General features: G+C 51.5%; 1 protein-coding gene across 1 annotated transcript in view; it reads left to right on the top strand.

The window, feature by feature from the left end:
* Positions 1-12706, top strand: part of UNC13A (unc-13 homolog A) — a 94818-nt gene extending 82112 nt beyond the window's left edge. The window contains exons 42-44 of the mRNA XM_058424597.1: positions 2185-2277; positions 3937-4096; positions 7642-12706. Of these exons, the coding sequence (XP_058280580.1) occupies positions 2185-2277; positions 3937-4096; positions 7642-7942 (554 nt within the window). The 3' untranslated portion in view covers positions 7943-12706. The remainder of the gene's footprint in view (positions 1-2184; positions 2278-3936; positions 4097-7641) is intronic.
* The last annotated feature ends 4056 nt before the right edge of the window (positions 12707-16762 follow it).

The raw sequence follows: 16762 nt of genomic DNA, 5'->3' as shown, positions 1-16762 counted from the left end.
AAACAAAAAAGAAGGCCGGGTGTGGTGGCTCACGCCTGTAATCCCAGCACTTTGGGAGGCCGAGGCAGGCAGATCACCAGGTCAAGAGATCGAGACCATCCTGGCCAACATGGTGAAACTCCGCCTCTATTAAAACTACAAAAATTAGCCAGGCGTGGTGTCGTGCGCCTGTAGTCCCCGCTACTCAGGAGCCTGAGGCAGGAGAATCGCTTGAACCTGGGAGGCGGAGGTTGCAGTGAGCCGAGATTGCGCCATTGCACTCCAGCCTGGGCGACAGAGCAGGACTCCATCTCAAAAAAAAGAAAAAAAAGAAAAGAAACTTAAGATTCTGCACTAGAAGGGAAATAGGGGTAAGGAAAATAAAAGATGCCCCTATGAGCTGTCACATCAGGAGGGATGAGGATTCTGGGCCAGGTGATGCAATGAGGTGACCTGTGGGGCTGGGTCAGAGTTAACAAGGGCAAGAATGGGGTGAGTGGGGAGAGGTAATAGTAACCTATTGGAAAGGGCCACTATTGGAAGGGGTGTTGCAGGTCACAAAAACCACTTTGATTATTTCAGAGTGAGGTGGGAGCCATGGAAGAGTTTGGTTTTGCTTTGTTTTGTTTTGTTTTTTGAGAGTCTTGCTCTGTCACCCAGGCTGAAGTGCAGTGGCAGGATCATAGCTCACTGCAGCCTCAACCAGCTGGGATTAAGCGATCCTCCTGCCTCAGCCTCCCAGATAGCTGGGACTACAGGTGCAGGCATCACCATGCCTGGCTAATTTTCTTTTCTTTCTTTCTTTCTTTTTTTTTTTTTTTTTGAGACTGGTTCTCTCTCTGTCGCCCAGGCTGGAGTGCAGTGGTGCAATCTCGGCTCACTGCAACCTCTGCCTCCCAGGTTCAAGTGATTCTCCTGTCTCAGCTTCCCAAGTAGCTGGGATTACAGGCGTGCACTACCACGCCCGGCTAATTTTTGTATTTTTAGTAGAGACACGGTTTCGCCATGTTGGCCAGGCTGGGCTCGAACTCTTGACCTCAAGTTATCTGCCCACCTCAGCCTCCCAAAATGCTGGGATTACAAGCATGAGCCTCCCAAAGTACTGGGGTTACAGGCATGAGCCACCACTGCCCGACCCATGGAAGAGTTTTGAGCAGAGGAGGGACATGATCTGACTTTTAAATTTTATTTATTTATTTTTTAATTTTCTGAGACAGGGTCTTGCTCTGTCACCCAGGTTGAAGTGCAGTGATGCGATCTCGTCTCACTGCAGCCTGGACCCTTCTGAGCTCAAGTGTTCCTCCCACCTCAGCCACCAGAGTAGCTGGGGCTACAAACACGCACCACCATGGCCACTAATTTTTGTATTTATTGTAGAGATGGGGTTTTGCCATGTTGCCCAGGCTAGTCTCAAACTCCTGGGCTCAAGTGAGTTTGCCTCACCCTCCCAAAATGCTGGGATTACAGCTGTGAGCCACCGCACCCTGCCGACATGATCTGACTTAATAGGATTTTTCTGGCTAGTATATTGAGAGTAGATGAAAGAGTGGAAGGAGGGAGACCAGTAAGGAGGCTACTGCAATAGTCCAGGCATGGGATGCTGGGGCAGGTGTAGGATACAGGTAAAAGACATGGCTCTGCTTCTGGATGTATTTTGAAGGTAGAGCTGGCAGGATTTTCCAGTTTATGGGCACCTAGGGAGGAAGTGAAGACAAAGAAGAGAGTCAAAGATTGAGGTGCAGGGTCAGTTTGAGGACCCACAGAGGAGAAAATGACAAAAGGGGGTTGGAAGGAGTGACAACTATGTAGGATGAGAATCTGGAGTTGGTGACATTGTTGCAGCCAAGAGGACAAACGGCCACAGGAGGCCAGCGTGACAGACGCTGCCAAGATGTAATGTAACATGAAGACTGAATTTTGACAACATGGCAGTCAATGGAATAAGAAAAAACAGAGAAGAATTGCATTAGGCTCAGAGAGGTTAAGCAATCTACCCAAGATCACACAGCAAGGCAATAAAAGGCCAGAACCCAGGATTCTTGGCTTCCCAAGAGCACCTCCCCTCCTGGCCCCCCATCAGTGCCTCCCTATCAGGGCTGATGACCTGGTGCCGCCAGCACGGGTGGGTGGGAGGCCGTCAAGTTCCCTCCTGGTGGGTGGGAAAGAACAGAGCTCATGCTGACCATCCTCCCCTGCCCTGCCCAGGCTTGGGTGTAGAAGACCCTGTGGGTGAAGTCTCTGTCCACGTTGAGCTGTTCACTCATCCAGGAACTGGGGAACACAAGGTCACAGTGAAAGGTGAGTGGTCTGAGGTGGGAGGGACTTGCTAGGTTCTAAAACAGAAACCAAACTCAAACTGGCTTAAGCAACACCCTTTTTTTGTTGTTGTTGTTTAATGGTCCATGAAACGGAAACGTCCAGAGGTCACCACCTTCAGGCATGGCTGGATCCAGCAGAGTAAACAGTTTTATAAGACTGAATCCCACTTTCTCCATCTCTCAGCCCTGCTTTCCTTTTCTTGGCTTTTTTTGACTAGAACACAGATTGGGCTGTTTTTGACTTGGCTTAAATAAGACAGAATTAGGCCAGGTGCGGTGGCTCACGCCTGTAATCCCAACACTTTGAGAGGCCAAAGCTGGCGGATCACTTCAGGCCAGGAGTTCGAGACCAGCCTGGCCAAAATGGTGAAATCCTGTTTCTACTAAAAATTCAAAAATTAGCTGGGTGTGGTGGTGTGTGCTTGTAATCCCAGCTACTCAGGAGGCTGAGGTGGGAGGATCGCTTGAACCTGGGAGGTGGAGTTTGCAGTGAGCTAAGATTGCGCCACTGCACTCCAGCCTGGGGGACAGAGTGAGACTCCATGTAAACAAACAAAAATGATAGAATTGGTTTTTCTCTGGGGTAACAGTTTAAGTAGCAACCAGCCTCGAGCTGATATGGAGGCTTCGCAGTGTTGGTGATCTGTGCTGCTGCCATCTTTTGTTGCATTTTCATCCCTAATGTGTTGTTGTTGTTTGTTTGTTTTAGAGGCCAGAGTCTCACTCTGTTGCCCAGGTTGGAGCGCTGTGGTGCAATCATAGCACACTGCAGCCTCAAACTCCTGGGCTCTAGCAAGCCTCCTGCTTCAGCTTCCAGAGTCGCTGGGATTGCAGGCATGCAGCATCACACCTGGCTACTTTTTAAATTATATTTTTGCAGAGATGGGGTCTCACTACGGTATCCAGGCTGGTCTCAAAACTCCTGGCCTCAAGCAATCCTCCCACCTGGGCCTCCAAAAGTGCTGGGATTGCAGACGTGAGCCACCACACCTGGACCCAAATGTTTTTTCTCCACTATAGGGTCACAAAGAGCTCAGCCCCCACAAGCATTGCAGACTGCGGCTAGAGGAAGGAGAAAGTTTAGGGTTCACTCCCTGCCTTTTAAGCCACAGTGGAGAAGTAGTACACGTGATTTTTTTCTCTCATCTCATTGGCCAAAATGTAGTCATATGACCACACTTAGCTTCATGGGAATGCTGGGAAATGTAGTCTTTATTTCAGACAGGGTTTTTGGCGGCGGGCGGGGGGGTGTTTTTATTTTTTATTTTTTTTTTAGACAGGATCTTGCTTTGTCACACAGGCTGGAGTGCAGTGGCACAATCTCAGCTCACTGCAGCTGCCGCCTCCCAGGCTCAAGCAATCCTCCTGCTTTAGCCCCACAAGGATGTGGGACCACAGGCGCGTGACACAACGCCCAGCTAATTTTTGTATTTTTCGTAGAGACAGGGTTTCACCATGTTGCCCAGGCTGGTCTCAAACTCCTGGACTCAGGTGATCCACCCGCCTTGGCCTCCCGAAGTGCTGGGATTACAAGCGTGAGCCACTGTGCCCAGCCTTGGGCAGGTTTTGAGAGCCACAAACATCTACTTTTTCCAACTGGGAGAACCTGACCTGTCTTACCCTCTACTTCCCCCAACAGTGGTGGCTGCCAATGACCTCAAGTGGCAGACTTCTGGCATCTTCCGGCCGTTCATCGAGGTCAACATCATTGGGCCCCAGCTCAGCGACAAGAAGCGCAAGTTTGCAACCAAATCCAAGAACAATAGCTGGGCTCCCAAGTACAATGAGAGCTTCCAGTTGTGAGTTTGGGATGCTTTTGAAGAGCATGGGGGCAAGGGAGGGGGCATCCGCCAGGTGAACCCCAAAGCCAGCTAGGCAGGAGGGATCTGGAATCTGGGCCCGGGAATGGGAGGGGCCACATTCTAGGTGGGGGTGCTGGAAAGGGAGACCCCTTAGTAGTGCAGGAATGACATCAGGGAGGGGACACGAGGATGGAGGTCACCTTTGGGGTCCGGCAGATCCCAGGGGAGGCAATGAGTAGAGTGGGGTAACTTCATGATGAAGACTTGCGGAGTGGAGGGAAAGTCTGGGCAGGAAGTGCATGGTGGGCAGGGCCATTGCTGGGGCTGGAGACTCTGGTGAAGGAATGAGGGTGGCAGTGATGAGGCTTATGAGTGGGGGGCTGAGGGACCTGGGGACAGGACTGAGGTCGCATGGGGGTGGGGACTACTGGAGTCGACACTGAGCCTTGTCAGTTCCATTGGGGCAGCCCATCTGGAGGAGTCGGCTCTGGGGACAGGAGTAGAATGTGGATGGATCCCAGGCATGGGGGTGGGTGTCACGTGGGGTGGAGGTGGGGTCACATTGGATGGAGGTTCTTGGAGTTGGGAGTGGGCCTAGGCTGCAGGTATCAGGATAGGGTTTAGAGGATGCTGGTGATGTGGACAGCATAAAAATGTCTGCTCTGGCCGGGTGTGGTGGCTCACACCTGTCATCCCAGCACTCTGGGAGGCCGAGGCAGACAGATCACCTGAGGTCAGGAGTTCAAGACCAGCCTGGACAACACGGTGAAACCCCATCTCTACTAAAAATACAAAAAAAAAAAAATTAGTCAGCTGTGGTGGCGCACGCCTGTGATCCCAGCTACTTGGGATGCCGAGGCAGAAGAATCGCTTGAATCCAGGAGGCGGAGGGTGCAGTGAGCCAAGATCGAGCCATTGCACTCCAGCCTGGGCGACAAAAGCAAAACTCCATCTCAAAAAAAAAAAAAAAAAAAAGTCTGCTCTGGCCAAGCATGGTGGCTCACGCCTGTAAGCTCAACACTTTGGGAGGCCAAGGTGGGCAGATCACTTGAGGCCAGGAGTTCGAGACCAGCCTGGCCAACATGGTGAAACTCCATCTCTATTAAAAATATAAAATATGGCCGGGTGCAGTGGCTCACACCTGTAATCCCAGCACTTTGGGAGGCCGAGGCGGGCAGATCACGAGGTCAGGAGATCAAGACCATCCTGGCTAACACGATGAAACCCCGTTTCTACTAAAAATACAAAACCTAGCCAGGGGTTGTGGCGGGCGCCTGTAGTCCCAGCTACTCGGGAGGCTGAGGCGGGAGAATGGCGTGAACCCGGGAGGCAGAGCTTGCAGTGAGCCGAAATCGCGCCACTGCACTCCAGCCTGGGCGACAGAGCAAGACTCCATCTAAAAGAAATATATATTATATATTATATGTAAAATATATATTTAGATTTTATTATATATTTTATATATAAATATATAAATATATCATATAAATATATATTTATTTATGTTGTATTATATATAAATATATATTTATTTATATATAAATAAATATATAATATAAATATATTTGTATTATATATTATATATTATAAATAAAATTATATATATTATATATTATATATAAAAGTATATATTATATATTATATAATATATAGTACATAATATATCATATAACATATATAAAAAATATTAGCTGGGTGTTGTGGCAGGCGCCTGTAATTCCAGCTACTCGGGAGGCTGAGACAGGAGAATCGCTTGAATCCAGGAGGTGGAGGCTGCAATGACCCAAGATGGCGCTACTGCACTCCAGCCTGGGCTGCAGAGCGAGACTCAAAAAAATAAAAAATACAGAAATTAGCTGGGTGTGGTGGCAGGCGCTTGTAATCCTAGCTACTCCAGAGGGTGAGGGGTACGAGAATCGCTTGAACCCAGGAGGCACAGGTTGCAGTGAGCCATGACTGTGCCACGGCACTCCAGCCTGGGCGACAGAGCAAGACTCTGTCTCAAAAAAAAAAAAAAAAAGTCTGTTCACGGGGGTAGATGGATGGTGGTGGTTAGCAGGGGTAGAGTTGGGGTCATCCAGGGTAGATCCTTGGGTCGAGTGTCAGCCTCACAGAGCACTGGGGCAGGGCAATGTTGTTGGATGTTCTTAGGGGACAGAAGTGCAGAAGAAAGTAGTCCTAGCTACCTGGGAGGCTGGGGCAGGAAGATCGCTTGAGCTCAGGAGTTTAAGGCTGCAGTGAGCTATGATTGTGCCACTGCACTCCAGCCTGGGTAACCGACATAGCGAGACCCTGTCTTCAAAAAAACAAAAAACTATGGGCCAGGCGCGGTGGCTGACGCTTGTAATCCCAACACTTTGGGAGGCCAAGGCAGTGGATCACCTGAGGTTAGGAGTTCGAGACCAGCCTGTCGAACATGGTGAGACCCCCCCCGCATCTCTACTAAAAATACAAAAAATCAGCCCGGTGTGGTGGTGCATGCCTGTAATCCCAGCTACTAGGGAGGCTGAGGCAGAAGAATCGTTTGAACCCGGGAGGCAGAGGTTGCAGTGAGCCAAGATTGTGCCACTGCACTCCAGCCTGGGTGACAGAGGGAGATGCCCACTCAAAAAATAAAAATAAATAAAAATAAATGAAAATGTACAGGGGTAAGGGTAAATCAGAGCTGTTTAGCTGGTATCATCTAGAGGGGCTGTGAGCTCTTATGGGACAAGATTGAAGCCAGTTCCATGTCGCGTCAGCACAGGGCTCTTGGTCAGAAGGTTTTGGGGCGATTGGCCCCTTTAGGGGATACTCAGGAGGAGAAGCATGGTCTAGTGGGAGGTCAGATGTCAGCCAGGGTGGGCCGGAGTACTTCAGGGATAGAGGTGCAACCTGGGAGGCGGACAAGCGGGAGCAGCTGGGCGTGGCCCTGTAGGAGGGGCTCTTATCCAGCTGGTGTCAGGGCAGGTCACTGGGACTACTTAGGGGCAGGAGCACAGGTGAGGGGCATGCGGGAGGCGGTGTCACCCATGGTGAGGCACCAGGGCAGTCTCATGTCTGATCTTGGAAGTAAGAGGGGTGGGCTGGGGATGTGGGGGGCTGGGGAAAGGGCCACGTCGTGGGTCTAGAGGAGAGCCTGGTTAAAGAGCTTCTGGGTGGAACATTAGGGGCAGGGCCGTGCGGGCAGCAGTTCAGCCGGCAAAGGGCACAGGCGCGGGTATCTCAGGGTGGGAGCATGGCCTTGTGGGGCGGTGTCTGAGGAAAGGGTTATTTAGAGGAGCGGGAGCTGGATGTAAAACGATGCGGTCATTTTTCGGTGGGTGGAAAAATGGGACAAACAGGCGTAGGCGTGGCCCAGCTCGGGGTCAGCTGCTGTGGGCGCGGCCAAGCACAGGGTTGTAGGTCAAGTAACGGGGCAGGGGCGGGGCTAGCGTAGTGGGGGAGGTGACAGGTGTGGGTACCCCGGTGTGGGCGTGGCCCGCAAACGCGGTGGGGCGGGGCAGTGGGAGGGGCATCACAGTGAGTGTGGCCTGTCTCACGTTCCGCCCCGCCCCCCGCAGCACGCTGAGCGCCGACGCGGGCCCCGAGTGCTATGAGCTGCAGGTGTGCGTCAAGGACTACTGCTTCGCGCGCGAGGACCGCACGGTGGGGCTGGCCGTGCTGCAGCTGCGCGAGCTGGCCCAGCGCGGGAGCGCCGCCTGCTGGCTGCCGCTCGGCCGCCGCATCCACATGGACGACACGGGTCTCACGGTGCTGCGAATCCTCTCGCAGCGCAGCAACGACGAGGTGGCCAAGGAGTTCGTGAAGCTCAAGTCGGACACGCGCTCCGCAGAGGAGGGCGGTGCCGCGCCTGCGCCTTAGCGCGGGGCGGTCGGCCGAGCGGCACTGCGCCTGCGCGGAGGGCGCTGGGCTGGGAGGGACGGGGCTTGCGCCTTGATGGGACCTCCCCGGGAGCTGGGCTCGGGGGCCTCCCTGCCGAGGGTGGGCTGCGCCTACGCCCTTGACTCAGCTTTCCCTTTTGGGGAATTAGGAATGGAGGATGCCCCGCCCTCTCTGGAGGCCACGCCCAAGGGCGCGACGAAGGAAGAAGCCACATCCCCAACTTGAGGCCACGCCCCCAGCATCTAGGGGGCATTTTGAGCTGGGATGGGGGAAACCTCGTCCCTATGGAGGAGGCCACATCCCGGGGCTCTGGTACCGGGAGGCACCACCTCCTGTCCCCTGGAAAAGCCATAAGACGGGACCCAGACCCCTGGGACCCCAGACCAATTGCCAAGTATGGAAATCTCAGCTCCCTCGTGGGGGGACCCTGGGCAAGGAGTAGGGCTCTCTGGGGCGCCCCTCTAGGTGGCCTGGGGACTGGAGGGACCAGGATGCTGGTTGGAGGGACCCGGAATACCGGAGTCCCTTTAGATGTTTGTGCAAAAAATAAATGGGGGGAGGGGGGAGGATGGGATTTCAAAAGCACATGCGCCCTTGGGCGCCCAAACCCTGGGGGCCGAGGGGACGGCTCTGGGGAACCCACGCTGCCCCTACTTCCCTTTGGGAGTTTGCCTCTCCCTCTCCCCCAACAAACCCAGTCCTCATATCATAGAGTTCAACACACCCATTTGACAGATGGCAAAACTGAGGCTTAAAGAGCTGCTTGAGACTTGGCCGAGGTTCCAGGTGCCGTACCCTTTATTCCCCTCCCTTAGGCCTGTGTGCCCCGTGGAAGGGTGGGCTGAGATCGGGATGACCTGACACAGCTCCCTATTGCTGCTAATTACCCCTCGGGGGCCTCCTCCAAGGGTAGGAGTTCCAGGCCAAGACCCCTACTTTGCCTTTCCCTCTCCAGCTGCCAAGCAAGACCTCTGCCCTCAGCCCTTTCTCCTGGGACTCCATAGGGGATGCCATGAGGGCCTCCCACAACAAAAGAGAGAATTTGGGATCCCCTGGTCCCAGGTTTCTCCACCCCTTCTTCCTTTTCCAGAATTTTCCAAATAGGAAAGAACAGAAGAAGACCAGAAACTCTAGGGGGGAGAAAGAGAATGAGAGAGAGAGAGAGGAGAGAGAAGAGACAGAGAAACACAAACAGTGACACAGTGAGAGCTTAGTCTCCGATATCCTATTCATTGATTCAAACACCCAAGCCACAGGATACCTCAGATGGCCCTCTTGCCTGCTGGAAGCTCTTTCTCCAATGAGCAAAGTTACAGTGACCTGGCTGGAGTTACCTCGTGCACATAGGACCTTAGGGGAATGTTCAGCGTGGACTGTGTTTGCTCTGGGATCTGCTTTTCCACATGTGTGTATGGCACGCCTTTTTCTGCTGGACTGGGAAGGACAAGATTTTGCTGTGCTAGGGAGAAATGAAAACGGGGTGAGATGAGTAGCTGGGTTCCTGGAGGATAGAACATCAGATGGGGAGGCTTTCCGAGGTGAAGAATGAGAGGGAACCACTTACTAGAGAGAAAAGAGTTCCAGGCCTGGGGAACAGCACGTGCGAAGGCCAGGAGAGGAGAACTGTTGAAACAACGAGAAAGGTGGCACGGCTGGAGCTGAGCCAGCAAGGGGGATCGTGAGGAGCCTTGGGGTTGGGGAGATCTGCAGAAGCATCAGACCAGGCAGGGCCTCGTACGTAGTCTTGAGGAGTTTCACTTTTATTCTAAGACAGTTGGGGAGCTCCACGAGCTGTTTAAGCTGGGGAGAGACTGGATTCCAGCCTGCAAAATCTGTTTTGTGAAGACCAAAACCAGTGAGGAGAGGTGGAGGTGCTTTGGGGACACTGAAATGGATTCTTGGAAAGATTCTGAAGGCTGTATTGAAAAGACACCTATAGCTGTGGACACGGCTATAATCCCAGCATTTTGGGAGGCCGAGGCTGGCAGATCACTTAAGGTCAGGAGTTTGAGACCAGCCTGGCCAACATGGCGAAACCCCATCTCTGCTAAAAATACAGAAATGAGCCAGGTGCGGTGGTATGTGCCTGTAGTCCCAGCTACTCAGGAGACTGAGGCAGGAGAATTGCTTGAACCCTGGAGGCAGAGGTTGCAGTGAGTCGAGATCACACACTGCACTCCAGCCTGGGCAACAGAACAATACTCCATTGCCTCCCCTCTACCCCCCCAAAAAAAAAAAATCCTGCCCTTAGATGAGCTCCAGGGCTGTTGAGTACAGTTGTCCTAGTTGCACACTGCCCAAGGGTTTGGCATCGCTAAGAAGGCCACGTGCAAATCCTAGATATTGAGTGTTGTACGTTTATGACGTTGGTTTCCCGACATGTGAATGGCCCAAGTGTCTGGAAGGCGTGGCGCCACTTTCTAATTTGCTTGAAGGTGTTGCGTGTCCCTTAAATTCAGACAGGTGCAGGTAGCTGGAGGTTCTGAACCAAAGGTTAAAATGCAAATTCTCATACAGGATTGGGAAGTTGTAGCCAGGGATAAGCTTATGTGACTGTTATATGGACTGAGGAGCAAATGTGAATTTCGGACCATGACATGGCTGAGGGTGGGGGTCGGGTGGATGGATGATTCAGGGTTGTAACCCTTAGAGCCCAAAGGGAAAGTGATCTGTGACCTGGGGTGAGGGTGATCTAGAAGATTTTTGGATGGTTGGAAAGAAATGGGGAAGTTGAGCTGCCTGAGAGAGCCAAGATATTTCCCAAAAGATTCCTTAGGAGTCTTTCTGGTCAAGACCACCGTGTGTGTGTGTGTGTGTGTGTGTGTGTGTGTGTGTGTGTGTGTGTGTGTGTGTTTAGGGTTCCCCAGCAATGGCACAGGCATGTGAAGGAAACAAGCTTCAGGGAATATTTGTTGAATGAGTTTTCCTGACTCCCAGGCTAGAACTGTTTTTGCAATTTCCACCCTCTTTTCTTTCCCCCCTAGAGAACTCCTATTCATCCTTCAAAACCCATCACGAAAACCCCTCTTGGAGAAAACCCTCCTTCCTTCCCCTCAGGACTTTCCCAGCCACCATCTCTCCTCCAGTCCAGCCTGATGCCATGGGACTGGGGGTTTCTCTGTCCAGCTCTGTTTCCCCCAGACTGGGGTCTGAGGCCTCTCAGGACCCCCAACTTAACCTAGCACAGGCTGGGCACAAGTGGGTGGCAGGGAGTCTACACCTAGTGGAATTATGTGTTGGGGCAGGGTCAGTGCGAGAATACACATCCGCATGCATGTCTGTCCATATCTGTCCATACCAACCTTCCCCTTCCACACGGACCCGGGCACATAGGAGGTGTCTGAGCCTGACACATGGGACAGAGAGTGGACACGGCTGAGACACGGACAGAGAAAAGACAAGGAGTCCAGGGGGCTGAAAGCCTTTTGAAATCAGGAAGTTCCTGTATTGGCGGAACAAAGCCCAGAGAGGAGCAGGGCTTTCCCCAACGCCACCCAGCAAGTGGACGCAGAGCCCAGCCTTGGATGACACCTCCAGGGTTCTGAACCCTGGACCTCGCTTTATGCAAGGAGCTGGCCCCAGATTTCCGTGAATCAGGGAAACAGCACAAGAGGGTTGGCCTGTGGCAGGGCAGGGGTCAAAGGGGTGACATTGAGGGATGTCTCAGAGTCAAAGTCCCCTGACCAAGAGGAATAGAGAAAGAGTAGAAAACACAGAGACAGAGGGTGAGATCACACCCCGATGAGGACAGAGAGAGACAGAGATGGAGAGAGACATACATAGAGGTGGAAATATACAGAGAAAGATAAATGCAGAGACCAGGGCAGGGGGTGTCGGGGGAAGTAAAGAGGGTGTCCCGAAGAAAGAAGGATCTGTTCACTGTCACCAGTCTGTCCTCGAGTGATTTGCATAAAATGAGGAGGTGCCTGTCCATGCCCCCAATTCCTCTCTCAGGCCCCAGAGCCTGAGACCTCACCATGCCCCCATCAGAGATGCAAAAAACTAAACACCCAACTAGAAATCCTTGGGACCTCTCTCGGCTGGGATCTCAGAGCCTTTCTGTCCCCCACCCCTACCCCATGTGCTGTCGATTTTGCAGATGGGGACAACCTGGGGCCTCCCGGTACTCTGCCACCCTGGGGAAGTTGGGGGCGGGCCTTGGTCCCGGATCACAACCCCATCTGCTCCCCAGAATCCTTTCCTAAGAATCGTTGAGGACCAAAGTTGTCTTTGCTGACACGTGTTGCTTTTCTCTTTGCCTTTTATTGTTTTAGAGAAAAATCAAGTTGACTGTGTCAAGTAACACCCCACCCCTTACCCCCGTCCAGCCATAGTGGCTCTCTGGAGACACAGGTCACAGGCGGAGGGTCCCCTGATCATCCCCAACCACACAGCCAGGGGGACTTGACCCCTGTCCACCCCTGTCTCGTGCTCCCTCAGACCCCCGCAAACCGGCCAAGCAGTCCGGGGAGGCTTCCCCTCCACACAACTTCTCTTAGCATGTGATTGCAGATGTGAAATCAAAACGTTGTTTGTTTTTTGTTTTGTTTTGATTCCACCCCGTCGGTCCGGTGTCTGCACAGACGCCTTCATTTCTCTGTAAATATGTGACTTGGAACAAATGTTTAACACAAACGAGAAGTGGTCATGAATGCATGGTGTTGAGATGTTTTGCACTATTCTGACTTTTTGGTCTCTGTAAAAATATTTTATTAACAGCAGACATTAAAAAAAGAAAAACCACACACAGCCTCGGACACGTGGTTGCCTCCTCCTTACATTCCTTTAGCAGCAAAAAAAAAAAAAAACCTCATGTAGGATTAGCACCTGCTAGGTAGGTGCAGACTCAGTAGTAGAACACACTGCTTGCCCATGAACGCGGCTCATCCACAACTGGAGTCATCCCCATTTTACAGAGAAGGAAACTGAAGTACAGAGAGACAAGATCTTGCTCGGATCACATTGCCAGGAAGAGACAGAGCTGGGATTTGAACCCAGGACATTTGCAACCATTGCTCTTTTTTTTTTTTTTTTTTTTGAGATGAAGTCTCTGTTGCCCAGGCTGGAGTGCAGTGGTGCGATCTCAGCTCACTGCAATCTCCGCCTCCCAGATTCAAGCGATTCTCCTGCCTCAGTCTTCTGAGTAGCTGGGATTACAGGCGCCCGCCACCTTACCTGGCTAATTTTTGTATTTTTAGTAGAGACAGGATTTCACCATGTTGGCCAGGCTGGTCTCGAACCCCTGACTTCAGGTGATCCACTCCCTCGGCCTCCCAAAGTGCTGGGATTACAGGCGTGAGCCACCGCACCCGGCTATCTGTTGCCCTTAACTCAAGGAAGTTAAAATACAAATACTAGGAATACATGCCCTTAATTCGACCCACACCCCAATGCTTGTTTGGTTTTGTTGGGTTTTTTGGGATCTTCTTGTTTGTCTGTTTGTTTTTGAGACAGGGTCTTGCTCTGTCACCCAGGATGGAGTTCAGTGTCACAATCTCAACTCACTTCATCCTCAACCTCCCAGGCTCAAGCGATCCTCCCACCTCAGCCTCCTGAGTAGTGTGCACCACCACACCTGGCTAATTTTTGTATTTTTTGTAGAGACAGGATGTCGCCATGTTGCCCAGACTGGTCTCGAACTCCTCACTTTAGGCGATCCTCTCGCCTCAGCCCTCCAAAGTGCTGGGATTACAGGCGTGAGCCACCGCGCCTGGCCATGTCTGTTTTAAATGTAGCAGCTGGGGCCAGGCGTGGTGGCTTACGCCTGTAATCCCAGCACTTTGGGAGGCTGAGGTGGGAGGATCACGAGGTCAGGAGATTGAGACCATCCTGGCTAACATGGTGAAACCCTGTCTCTACTAAAAATACCAAAAATTAGCCAGGCGCAGTGGCGTGCACCTGTAGTCCCAGCTACTCGGGAGACTGAGGCAGGAGAATGGTGTGAACCCGGGAGGCGGAGCTTGCAGTGAGCCAAGATCGCGCCACTGTACTCCAGCCTGGGCGAAGGAGTGAGACTCCATCTCAAAAAAAAAAAAAAAAAAAAAAAAAAAAAAAAAGCAGCTGGGAATCTCATTTCATAAACTCAGATGTGCGAGGAGTGAAACTGCGTTTTCCAACAGCTGAATTTAATTTCTGTTTTGCGTCTCCATCCCACGAGGAAGCAGAAATGGAATCTCATTCAGCCCAGTTTCCTCGGTAAATTCCGAAATTTCCCTCCATATATCTGGGGTTATTTCTACATTTTAGCGGACAGGACGGGGGCTGCGGGATCCACCACCAGGAGTGGGTTCAGTGACTGCTTTTGGTTGCAAGTAACAACCAACAGGACTAAAAGTGGGGCCAGAAAAGTGGCTTACACCAGGAATTATCCAGCACGCAGCAATCCCGCTCCTGGGGGACTTTTCTCCTTTGAGAAACTTGCACGTGGGGGTGTGGTATCTTCTCAAAGAATAGCATAGAGCTGGGAAAAGGGGACAAACCGCAGCTGTCTGCATGATGTCTGCAGAGGCAGCCTGCAGGTCCTTGAGTGCCTCTGCTCATTAGCTGTTTCTGTACCCAAGTGCATAGGCTACGCACTGTGACTGATGTGGATCTATTTGCCCCTCGCTACAAAAGGGTCTCAAGTCTTTGATCTTGTCCTTCAGTGTGTGGGACCCATCATGTTACCCATGGGGTTTGGGGGACTGAGGCTCAGGACTGCTTGCTGGGAAATGTAACCCCTTTGTTCTGGACAGGTAGAAGGAGAGGAGAATGGTCATCCAGGCCTAATGTAAAGTGTCTGCAACCCAACCCAATTCCCAGACTCATTTTGGTCATGATCAATACAGGGGTCGACAAAATTTTCTGTAAAGGGCGAGCTAGTAAATAGATTTGCTGTGTGTGCCATGCTGTCTCTGTTGCAACCAACTCGGCCATTGTAGCTGTGACAACTTGCAAATGATGGGCGTGACTGCATGCCAATAAAACTTTATTTAGAAAATCAAGCGGATATATTCAAACAAACCCTTGGACGTGTTCAGAATAGTGCTATTCACAATAGCCAAAAGGTGGAAACAACTTAAGTGTCCACCAACAAATGAATGGATAAACACAACGTGTGGTCTATTCACACAATGAATATGATTCAGCCATAAAAAGGAAGGAAGCGGCCGGGTGCCGTGGCTCATGCCTGTAATCCTAGCCCTTTGGGAGGCCAAGGTGAGCAGATCACCTGAGGTCAGGAGTTCGACACCAGCCTGGCCAACATGGTGAAATCCTGTCTGTACTAAAAATACAAAATTAGCTGGGCATGCTGGCAGGCGCCTGTAATCCCAGCTAATTGGGAGGCTGAGGCTGGAGAAGCATTTGAACCTGTGAGGCAAAGGTTACAGTGAGCCGAGATCCTGCCATTGCACTCTAGCCTGGGTGACAAGAGCAAAACTCTGTCTCAAAAAAAAAAAAAAAAAAGGAAGGAGACCCCCTCTCTACTAAAAATACAAAAAATTAGCCAGGCATGGTGGTGGGCACCTGTAGTCCCAGCTACTTGGGAGGCTGAGGCAGGAGAATGGCATGAACCTGGGAGGCGGAGCTTGCAGTGAGCCGAGATCGCACCACTGCACTCCAGCCTGGGTGACAGAGCGAGATTCCGTCTCAACAACAACAAAAAAGAAGCTGGCCCAAACCCACCAAAACCAAGATGGTGACAAGAGTGACCGCTGGTCATCCTCACTGCTACACTCTCCCCATCACCATGACAGTTTACAAATACCATGGCAACCTCAGGAAGTTACCCTGTTTGGTCTAAAAAGGGGAGGCATGAATAATCTACACTTCTTTTAGCATATCATCAAGAAATAACCATAACAATGGGCAACTGGCAGCCCTCAGGGCTGCTCTGTCTATAGAGTAGCCATTCTTTTTTTTTTTTTTTTTTCCCGAGATGGAGTCTCACTCTGTCACCCAGGCTGGAGTGCAGTGGCGCGATCTCGGCTCACTGCAAGCTCCGCCTCCCGGGTTTCATGCGCGTCCGTGTGAAGAAAAAGGAGCGTCTATACAGGAGCTCAAATGGGCTGTACCCTGTAGCATTCTGAGGACAGGTCTGACTTCTGAGAAGGGAAAGTGGTAAAAGTATTGTCCAGTCCTTTTTAAGTTGGTGGCTGAGCTTGGTGAGCTGTGTTTTTAAAAGACCTTTAGTCCGTTCTACTTTTCCTGAAGACGGAGGACCCTAAAGGATATAAAGGATTCACTGAATACTAAGAGCCTGAAAAACTGCTTGGCTGATTTGACTAATAAAGGCTTGTCTGTTATCAGACTGTGTAGAGGTGGGAAGGCTAAACTGAGGAATTGTGTCTGACAGAAGGGAAGAAATGACCGCGGTGGCCTTCTCAGACCCTGTAGGAAAGGCCTGTACCTATCCAGTGAAAGTGTCTACCTAGACTAAGAGGGATTTTAGTTATCTGACTCGGGCCATGTTGAGTAAAGCTAATTTGCCAGTCCTGGGTTGGGGCAAATCCTCAAGCATGATGTGTAGGGAAGGGAGGGGGCCTGAATAATCCCTGAGGAGTAGTAGAATAGCAGATGGAACACTGAGCAGTTATTTCCTTGAGGATAGATTTCCACGATGGAAAGGAAATGAGAGGTTCTGAGAGGCGGGCTAGTGGCTTGTACTATAGCATAGCCTGCCTTTGCTGGTGTGTGGCGATTAGGCCTGGTGGAACTGCCATCAATAAATCAAGCGTGGTCAGGGTGAGGAACAGGAAAGAAGGAAATATGGGGAAATGGGGTGAATGTCAGGTGGATCAGAGAGATACAGTCATGAGG

The sequence above is a fragment of the Hylobates moloch genome, unplaced genomic scaffold (assembly GCF_009828535.3).
Source record: "Hylobates moloch isolate HMO894 unplaced genomic scaffold, HMol_V3 SCAFFOLD_12, whole genome shotgun sequence".
Classification (NCBI taxonomy): Eukaryota; Metazoa; Chordata; class Mammalia; order Primates; family Hylobatidae; genus Hylobates; species Hylobates moloch.
This window is presented reverse-complemented; position numbering and strand designations above follow the sequence as displayed.